Here is a 10,388-nt window from a genome sequence, read left to right as displayed (position 1 = left end):
TCGTCACTTTCACATGGGCTAAAGGCCTCCCCATAGCCTCTACCTACTCCCTTCTTCTCTTCGCCGCTCGTCACTTTCACATGGGCTAAAGGCCTCCCCATAGCCTCTACCTACTCCCTTCTTCTCTCTCTCTCTCTCTCTCTTTCTCTCTTCTTCTCTCTAGGCAATGCCCCCCCTCCCTCTCCCTGCCTCTGTGTCCCTCTCTCTCTTCTTCTTTTTCTCTCTAGGAAAGCCCCCCCCCTCTCTCTCTCTCTCTCTCTCTTCTTCTTCTTCTTCTTCTTCTTCTCTTTCTCTCTCTCTCTCTCTCTCTCTCTCTCGGCAGGCACATGAAAGAAATTGAAATTCATCTTGTTGTTCTCTGTGTGCAGGCACACGAATGAAATTCATCTTGTTGTTGAAGATAAGATGAAATGAAATGGGGTGATAGGGAACCCCTAAAAAGGAGCAGCTAAAATCAAGGGGTCACGAGAAAGGAGTTGCCGCGGTGGCGCTGTTGTGGCATGCCACCTGGTCGGGTCGCCCCGACACCAAACTATCTTCCTCTTCAAAAGGAAGAAAAAAACGCTTCTTCTTCTTCTTCTTGTTCTCTGTTGTCGTCGTCGTCTTCTTCATTCATCCGCCATAGCCACAGTCCTTCATCGTCCTGCAATGCCCCTCCTCCCTCCCCCTCATTTCATCCTTGCTTCATCCCCTTCCTCTCCTTCCCTTCTGTAGCTCCCCTCCTTTTCCTTCGTCGCCATGGATCTTGAGTTTGCCATATCTTTGCTTCGCTGTCCCTTGTATCCTTACCCCGAAGATTCCTCTACTTTTTTCCCGCTCAGAACTCACGTTCGTACAGCCAGCTGCTTCTCAGATCCACGTCTCTGGCTTGGCAATACATCCTTGGGAGCCCGAACCAGGCGATCATCCGACCTCGTCATTCACGGCAGGAAGCCTGATTTCGCTTGTCTACGAGTGGCTACCAGTGCTCATGGCCCCCATCCTTCGCCTAATCGTGATCAGGACAATGAAAATCTTGAAGCGAGTGGACCTCCGGAAAACAAATTATTCTGTCCCAACGAAGGATTATTTGTGGCTCAGAAAGGGTGTTCTCCCATAAAAGGAGCCGGTGGCGAGAGGCCAGGTTCCATGAAAGGAAAGATTCCCCGTGTGGGAGGGCATGTTGCTGGAGTGGGAATTCCCTTGTCTCTGAAAATGTTGAAACGAAGGCAAGGTCGAGAGAAATTTGTAGCTAACGTAGGGAATTCTTTACGAGAAGCCTTTTCGTCAATGGTTTTCATGATGAAAATTCTTCAGAGCCACACCCTGCACATTCGGCGACAACTCTTCTACGAGGAAGTTGAAGGGCTGTTGAACTTGGTTCAACGTGAAATGCATTCGTCATTTCTATGGCTTTTCGAGCAAGTTTTCGCTTGCACTCCCGAGCTCATGGTGCTCGTAATGATATTGCTTGTCGATTTCACAGTCTATTCGATGGGCACCAATTTGGCGTTGGCAGACATCTCTTCGCCGAGGCCCTTGTCATACATGGTTTCGAATTTGTCTCATTATTCCGATGCTTCAGAGTCTTTCAAAGCTGCGGTGTCCACAAATATATCCAGCCATAGCTTTCGAGCTTACCTTGACAAACCTCTCGTCTCCTCCCCTGCACTCAAAGGAAGCGGTGAAGACCTTCCCACTGATAGTGGATGGGTAGGAAACGGAGGTGGACGGAATTATACAGTAGCCGGTTCAGAGGATGACCCTCGCTTCGGGGAAGCAACGGAGAGCAGGGCCATGTACTTGGAGGAGGAGACGGTGCCCTCAGATTTCACATCCATCACAGCTTCAGTTGCTGTTGAAGAGTACGGAAATAGTCAAACACAGCCCTCATCCACAATTGGTAGCGGCTTGAATGGCAGAGTTGACACTTCAGAAAGCCCCCAGATCAAAGAGTATGGCAGCAATGTAATCCTCGATCGAGAGACCATGCATAGTTTAGTCGCTTCAGTTCGTGCACAGCTCGAAGGAGATAATTACTTATGCTACGACCGAACTGACCTGAGCTATCAACATGCAATTGCTAGCGATTCCACCAATTCCTTGCTCCTTGCAAACTATGCTCAGTTTCTTTTTCTTGTACGACATGACCACAACAGGTGAATCATCTGCCTCCTGTACCCCGCTCTATACAGGCAGGTTCCCCACATTCTTGCATGTAAGATATTGCATTGCTTTATATTTCGAGGATAATTGGGGTTGCAATAGACACATGTTGGTATTAAAAGCCAAGATATCCACGATGTTTCAATCTCGTGAGACATTTTTTTTCCTTTTGCAAACTTCCCTAATGGTGTGCCAAATTTGCAGTTCAAAATTACAGAGGTCTGAAATTTCAGTGCAGTTTCAAGGAGCAGATTTCTTGCAGTCTCTGGTTTTCAGTTGGAGAATATTTTATTTTCTAATAACGGAGTGTTTTATTGAAACAGAGCTGAGCACTTGTTCCAGCGCGCTTTGGTGGCTGATCCTTTCGACAGTGATGTCATCGGTCGCTTTGCCAGTTTTCTGTGGGTAGCTCGGTGTAACGTTGCTGCAGCTGAAATAGCATACAGGGCAGCCATAGCTGCAGATCCCAGCAATTCTTTCCATGCAGCAAGCTATGCCTATTTTCTATGGCACTTAGGCCAGTAGGAGGTGATTGCGGGCTGCTGGGCTAATCCCTGTCGGTCTTAGGCCTGTCTTGGGAAATGCCAGTGTTGCAGTTAACGGAAGTCACAGGAATGTTTAGCCTCGAGGGATGTATAGTGCTTCAAGGTGATTCTAGTTACATGTGAACAGACCTTGCAGGGTGGTTCTATCAGGAGCTTGGGAATAGACCCCAAGGATTAAGGGGCTTACCAATTATAAACGTACAGCAAAAATTGGAATTTTAAAATTCCAACTATCTACCCGATAGGATCTGTAATAGCTCTACAAACTGAATGGGAATGAAGGATTTCAGGACTATCCTTCACCTTAACGGCTCTTAAGAATAAACTTTGTACATCTTCTCAAACTTTTACCGTGCTATCAAGTACAATTGCTGCGTCAAGAATGGCAGCCATCCTAAAACAGAAAGGGATCCAATTTATAATTACTTCTCCTGTGCTGTTGATAAAAAATGCCACATGAAGAATGGCAGCTGCCCTATAATAAAAAGGGTCCAATGATTTTACGTTGGCTGCTCTTCAATTTGTAGTTTGAGCGTCCAAGAAGAGCTTGTTTAGTGCAGAGTTAATTCAATGTGGGGAAAGGGAAACAATTGACCTAAACACTTTTTTCGAAAGGGAGCCAGGGGACATCTCATCAATGAACGCCACATCATCGCGTGTTATTTTCAATTTCCCAAAGACGGGAGAGAAATAGGAAAGGGACAGATCAGATACTGTAAAGCAGAGAAAAAGGGAAGGAGAAGTAGAGGAGAGAATAAGGTGGAACTTGAAGTGAAACCAAACGAGTGTTATCAGTTCATTTGCAAAACCTAACAGTATGAAAGAGTCAGCAACTGCTGCTAACAACTATGCGCACAAGATATGCTTGAAAAATTATTACTCCCAATGGAGCAAATTTATATAATGTGAACAATGGTTATTGAAAGTGAGGACCTGAAGTGGATGGCATATGCAATAACTAAATGCAGCAAAACACTGCATAGTATGTGAAAGGGTTTTGAAACCTGGAGGGATGAGGGCATTTAAAAGTATTCTGTGGCATGATAGCATGCAACTTGTTTCTACTAGTGGAGAATGACTTGCTCTGGTTTCAAAATTACTCCTTTTCGCACGCACGGAACTTCTTTTGGTAATTTCCAACGAGGGCACACAATAAGGTTGACGTTGCTGAGCTTTTAGATGGTCTTGAATGAGGCAAGTTTAGGAGAAAACCTTCTTTGTCCCTACTTTATCTTAAAAATTAAACCTGTTTTAAAGTAAGCCTCTATAAAATGGTTGATTAACCTGCTCGACTTGTTTCATTTGACATAGGTGGATGTTCTCCATAGCTTCCTTTCAAATTCCAGCCTATGTCGTGTGCGACTCTTCGATAATCCCTTGCAGAAGCTTGAAGACGCTGCTTAACTTTTAGATGGGCTTGAATGGGGCCAGTTCGGCAGAACTCTCTTTATTCCGCTCTCTCTCTTAAAGAAAGCCTCTAGTGATTGTGTTTACCAACCTGCTTGACTGGTTTCATTCTGGTTTCATTTGAGCTTTGGTGGATGTTCTCCATAGCTCCCTTTTAAAAGCCATCTATGCTGTGTTGGACTCTAAGATAATCCCTTGTGGAAGCTTGAAGTGCAGTGATTGGAGTGGCCATTCATAGACCCAGTACCTGTCGAGGCTTGAAGTGCCTGTGAGTGGAGTGGCCGTTCATAGACAACCCATACCTGGTTACAAAATACAGTTTCTGCCCTGAACTAGTTTATAAACTTGAGGTGCCTGTGAGTAGACCGGTCCAATTTATAAAACTGTTCACCCAAGATTGAAGTGCCAAGGAGTGGAGTCGTCATTTGTCCATCACCTCAAAGGTCTTGTTTATGCAAGAGTCTGTGTCAGTCTGATTAGACTCGGTCACGTCCTCTTTTTTGAGTATGCATCGAAGTAAGATCTTATGGGTGCGTACCAATTGTCATACTTAAGATACAGCTCGGCTGTGAAGTGATGACCATTATACTCCTATTTTGGCCTTTTATTTGAGGCAACATCTAGGAGTAGTTTGTAAACTATAACTCAGGTATAAATTTCTGACATACAAGGGTGGCTGGGTGTGTGGGCCATTGTAAGGCTTTCAGCCCTATGATCATTCATGGGAAAATAATTATTAGCACTGCCCTCTAGTAACATTTTTGTTAAAAAGTGTCCCACATACTTTGTTGCCAAGTGGTCCCTTCTATTTTGGTTCTCTCTCTCTCTCTCTCTCTCACACACACACACACACACACACACACTTTTTTTTTTTGTGAAACTAAAAACATTATATTATGAAACATCCATTTTACTACACACACACACACACACACATACACACATAGTTTGCAAATCATTCAAACTTTCCTATACAGGGGCTTCCATCACAGGTGTTGCAAATTAATCATTCATTCATCTTGACAATTGTTTTCCTTTGACACAACCAATTTGAAGGCAGTGCTCACGAGTACTTGTACTCACTTGTTTATTATGTTTATGTTTTGGAAGAAAGGTCCTAACCATCATTCATCATTGCTTACAATGCAAGCACCTCCCTGTGGAGTCCCACGTGTCAATTTGCAAGCATTTGTGTCAATGTGCCTCCAAGGCTTTGTCCTAGTGGGTTGGGCATTGGGCTTCCAATCCCCACATCAAATCTTGGGAGGCTTGGCCTGGTGTCCTAGCATGTGGTTCGGGACACTGCCCACCGGTCCAGGGCAGGTGCCCCTTCATAGAACCACGGGGTCGGTGTAAAAGTAAAAAAAAAAAAAGCTTGTCCCTATTTCACGCAACATCAGAGTTGCACTATTCCCACGGTTTCTTGCGCATCTTTAGGTTGAAATGGAGGTGGAAAAGGAATGCACGTTAACATTGGAGAAATCCTTGATGTTAAGCGTGATAATAGGGGAGCCGTGAATCAAGGGGACCATCAACAAATGCGGATGGACGATAACACTGACATAGGGGACGAATCTAGGAAAGCTGACGAATTCAGCAGAAGGTAAAACCAATTCCAGCACATGGGAAACGACTCAACTAGGCATATTGCACTCCTCATAATATGGCTAGCAATGTTTGGTTCAACACGAGAATGCACTCTAATGAGAGAGCCCATGATGTGCTCGAGCGCACTACCTTCATAAGAATTACTTAGCTTCTTTTTTCCCCAAGAATTAAAAATTAAATTCTAAAAAGAAAGGTCACAACTTCATGGAAGTTGCTACCTAAGTTGCATTAATTCGCTTGAATTTTTTTGTTCGATTTGAAAAAACGCGAAAAATCGTGATTTTAAAATGAATCTAACGATTTTTTCGTACGAATAAGTTATTCGTACGAATAGATCTTAGACACTTAGTCTGGCACTCAACTATCCCTTGAAAGTTGTGTGTTGCAGTTGAAGCCCAGTGTTAGATGGTGAAGTCCACGATTAGGTTATACCTAGGTCATTCTTTGTGTTTTGATTTTCTATAGTTTATTACATGATTTGAGCTTGAGTTGAGAGGTTATACCTAGGTAATTTCTTAGACTGCTTGCATTGTTAATTGTTATGGCTTAATGAGTTTCTTATTGCACCTGGCACTGAATTCTTTTTTGAATTCTGAGAAGAGGAAGTGTCAGCAACTTGATCTCACTAAGTTTCAGAGCTGCATTACATCCACCACAACCACAAGCACCAATGCACCCACGTCCCCAGTCATATGTCGCATTCCACCCAACGCAGCCGTAAGCACCACTGCAGCCACGCCACGCGTATGCACTAGTGCATGACCACAACATGTCTTTCCTCGTATCCCTTTTTTCCAAGATCTTTCATACCCAGAAGAAGTTCCTCCTCCTTTTTCACATCTCCCACCACATGCACGATCACATTTCACCACATCTTTTGTGCCTCCATTTGTGCCTCCTACCACATGCGCAACCCAATTTCCATCTCCCACATTTTCGCCTGCACCACAAATGCACAATCTATCTGCACAAGTAGATACATTCCCATCTCCTTCATTCTTGCCTGCATAAGCACCACGCACATCACATGGCTTGCGTGATCATGTAGCAGTGCCAAGACCATGGATGATTTTTTCCAATTAGTTTTGTTAAGAAGCAAAACTTTTATATTGGTGTCGAAAGTTTATATGCCTTGATAAAAATAAAGGTTTGAAAAATTCACCAAGATTTGAAACTTTTATGAGAAAAAATTTAAAGTTTCGCCATAATTTACAACTTTTTCTTTAAAATTCAAAGGAATATATAAAAGTGTAATCTGTTATACAAATATTGTGAAACTAAAAAGACTATCTCGATAAACTTTTGCCAAGATTTTTATTAATATACAAGCATAGCTTCGATAAAAACATCTCTGGCCAAGACCCATGTGGCCCATACTGCTTCAGCGATGACGAGACATCCGATTCACGCCTAATGTAGTTGTGGGCACATGCATGAAAGGAACAATCAACATGTGCAATATTCTTGTCGCTCCCTTTTATCCGCACAAGATTTATGCATGTAACGTGCTGAGGGTTTCTGTGCCTGTTGATGAATTGAAGGCCAGAGCATTGGAAGAAACCACATGCTTGGGCAATGTCGTACATCTAGGCATCATCCAAGCAATAGGTCTAGTCCATGATGATAACCCAATGATACTATTTTCGTTCTGGAATGGAAATCATTTGGAAAGATGGCTAACCTACCTCAGACATGACGAAAAGCGACCATCTTTGGTGTTTCACAGAGATGATGCGAAAATGCCTGCTAGAGCTCCACGGGTCCGTCAGCATGTATTTGATATTTTAAGTGCACTAGTTCGCACTATTCATTACATGCACCAACACAATGTCTTGCATAATGATTCGCATGTGCAAAACATTATGCTACACTGCTCGGAGTCATCCGAGGAGGTGTATTTGGGCATTTGTGATTGGGGAATCATGACCCCATGTAGCACTAGAAAGCACTATCCCGCATTACTCAGTGGACAGCCCCAACACTATGCGGAGCTCCATTGCTAGGTTTCGTCACGTTGCTCCAGAGTGCCTCTGCACCAATCCCCCACCTTTCGATGATGCACAAGATGTGTACGCCATGTCTCATCACATCCTAAAAATCTTGGACATTTGAGCACCATCGCCAAGTGCGGGACCTGCAGAAGCTCTAATCGGGCGTCTATGATGATTTGCAATTCAAGAAAAGTCAGCCGAACTAAATAGACGTCCAAGTACTGTAGATTTTTGTGGGGTTTTTGACATTGCTCCAAGATGTGGTTGTTACGAGAATTGGAATTATCCCATTAATTTAATCCTTCAGTATTTAGTTTAGTGAGATCCAGCATTTTTTGGCGTGCAGCTGATGCATGTGTGCTTGAGCACTGTTTCGTAGTGATGCATGTGTACTCCTACATGGCTAGATATATGGCTGCGGGCTGTATGAGTATGTAGCATTGTGTGCACCACTTACGCGATGACGGTATGTGTAGCATGTGTGCACCATCCGTACGATTTTATTCATGTGTAGCATCAGGTGCACCATGAGATGGTATGTGTCGCATGTGTGCACCATTCATCAGTGATTTATTGATTTCGTGTTGCTATAATACTGAAAGGTTGATTGATTGTGGTGATTAATTCCAAGGTTATCTTATGCTTGAAATCTTTCATTACTATTGATCGTGTGAATCCAGGGGAAGAGTAATTGATCGCGCGATGGCATCTAGCAAGCATGATCTGCCATATTTTGGGCACGTAGGCGCAACTCCAGTGATCCGGGGATGAATAAGGCTTATGCCTAATTTTGGAATATTTGAAATTTGGAATATTAGTGGCTTGCTAAGTGTATAAACTAAAGTTAGAAAAAGATTTATTTTTAGAAAAAGCAAGCTATTCTAGAAGGTGGATGGGCTTTTTGTAAAAGGGTGCATGGAGGAAAGCACAGAGGCTTTTGTATGATTTTTGTTTAGAAGCTTTTTGGAGGAATATACATAAATACATAGGAGGTGGAAGGAGAGCACCACTGCTATGGGGGGAGATTGTACCTAGCACGCTTGCTCTGTCTCTTCTGTTTGTGAGTTTTGAGAGCTTGTGCGTATTTTTGAAGAGTGTTGCTGTGGTATCAGAGCCAAGGTTTCGTCGTCCATAGCACGGGAAGCACACGCAACCCCGTCCTCGAACAAGAAACTGTAGCACGCATCAGATTGCGGACACTGCGCATACAAGAGTGCAATGAAGTTCGAAGCAGCAGAAGCGAACAACGTAGAACGGATCAGAGGCAGGAAAATGTGCGGCGAAGACAAAAAAAATCACAACAGAAGAAGTCGACCGTATGCAGACAGGTCGAAGCTTGCGAATGCACACCTGCGCCTTAGCTCCTCCAAGCGTATGACAAAGGCGGTGACCAAGGCATAGTCCTTGGCATACTTGGCACTGAAGGCACCGTTGGCGCCGTTGGCTGTGCACGAGGAAGCCTTGGGAGATTGCTCTTAAAACTTCCTAGAAGGTCCCCCATCCTAGTACTATTCTAGCTCAAGTCCGCTTAACAATTGGTGACTATCCACTAGGTCAATTCACTTTGTTGCTCTATTCTTTGATGTTCCTAGTCATAAAGATATCCTTCAAGGCAAAAGTGCAAACAAGGGAGCAACCCAATGGATTTTGGAAGAGGAGAATCTCAAAAGCAAGTGTTCACAAGAGTAGGAGGGAGTCTACAAGTGCTACTCAGACACGAGCTTTGCTTTGTACCGTGCAATGTGGATTCACTTGTTGGAATCGTGTGAGTTCGAGAGCCCATAGAGATACTATTCGACAAATAGCCTCTTTCAAAGCTTGGAAACTGAATTGAGATAAGTCTTGTGTTTGTGTGTATTTCCTTTCATAGTGATTTCTTCTTTGCACTGTGCACATACTTAACTATGTCTGGAAGGCATATTTCATCAGAGATAGGTTATCTTGAAGATCTACATCATGATGAGGATGTGGAAAACGATCACCATCGGTCAATAAGAAGTTCAACACTGATGTCACTTGTTGAGGAAGAATGGCAAGAACGCTATCAGCATGAGAAGCAACAACGTCAAGAAATTGAAGATGCTCTATGCCAAGTGACGACAACTTAGAAGCCACCTATATTGATTGAGGACGAGGAACCTATGCATGCATCAGATTCACTGGATGCATGGAAACATCATGCATGGGACCTTGAGTAGGAACTTGAGTACATGCGCAACATGTGCGACACGCATAAAGCCAACGAAGAACATGTAAATCGAGTGTTAAAAGAGATGACTGAAGTCACAAAGAAGCGTATGAAAGACAGAGATGATGAAAAAAGTGAAAGCAGCAAATCATCTGACACCAGTGATAGTGAGCGTGGAAGAAGCAAGATGAGACATCAAAGGAAGAAGAAGCGACATGTGAAGACTTCACTATGACGACATCATGACACTACTCCTTCACATGAGTCCAGCGATGAAGACAACGTGGGAAAGGCCATCTTGAAAGCACTCAAGCTTCGTGATAAGAAGAAGTCTAGTAAGATTAATCGCAAAACTTTTTCTTTTCCAAAATATGATGGTAAAAGAGATGGACAAGCTTTACTTCATGGATTAGTTCTTTCAATCAATACTTTTTGGGAGAACAATACGAAGAGATCAAGAAGGTAAAACTTGCTGCAAGTCACATGACAAGCAGTGCACAATTA

The 10,388-nt window shown here is 43.4% G+C and overlaps 1 protein-coding gene across 1 annotated transcript; it reads left to right on the top strand.

Annotated features, from left to right (window-relative positions):
* Nucleotides 1–593: 593 nt before the first annotated feature.
* LOC147888870 (uncharacterized) lies at nucleotides 594–3,109 on the top strand. Its single transcript, XM_087392964.1, has 2 exons — nucleotides 594–2,138; nucleotides 2,469–3,109. The coding sequence occupies exons 1-2, from the start codon at nucleotides 739–741 to the stop codon at nucleotides 2,668–2,670; spliced, it is 1,602 nt and encodes a 533-aa protein (XP_087249090.1). The 5' UTR covers nucleotides 594–738; the 3' UTR covers nucleotides 2,671–3,109.
* Nucleotides 3,110–10,388: the final 7,279 nt, after the last annotated feature.

The sequence above is a fragment of the Dipteris shenzhenensis genome, chromosome 21, assembly GCF_047967505.1.
Source record: "Dipteris shenzhenensis isolate YYH24624 ecotype China chromosome 21, Dip_SZ_1.0, whole genome shotgun sequence".
In the NCBI taxonomy this organism is placed as follows: domain Eukaryota; kingdom Viridiplantae; phylum Streptophyta; class Polypodiopsida; order Gleicheniales; family Dipteridaceae; genus Dipteris; species Dipteris shenzhenensis.
The sequence above is the reverse complement of the archived record's forward strand: the minus strand, read 5'-3'. Positions and strand labels throughout refer to the sequence as shown.

Excerpts from the sequence above, each read along its gene's own strand:
- LOC147888870 (XM_087392964.1), top strand. The coding sequence starts at position 739 with ATGGATCTTGAGTTTGCCATATCTTTGCTTCGCTGTCCCTTGTATCCT. Across the intron at positions 2,139-2,468 it reads GTACGACATGACCACAACAG|AGCTGAGCACTTGTTCCAGC; the intron begins GTGAATCATCTG and ends TTATTGAAACAG.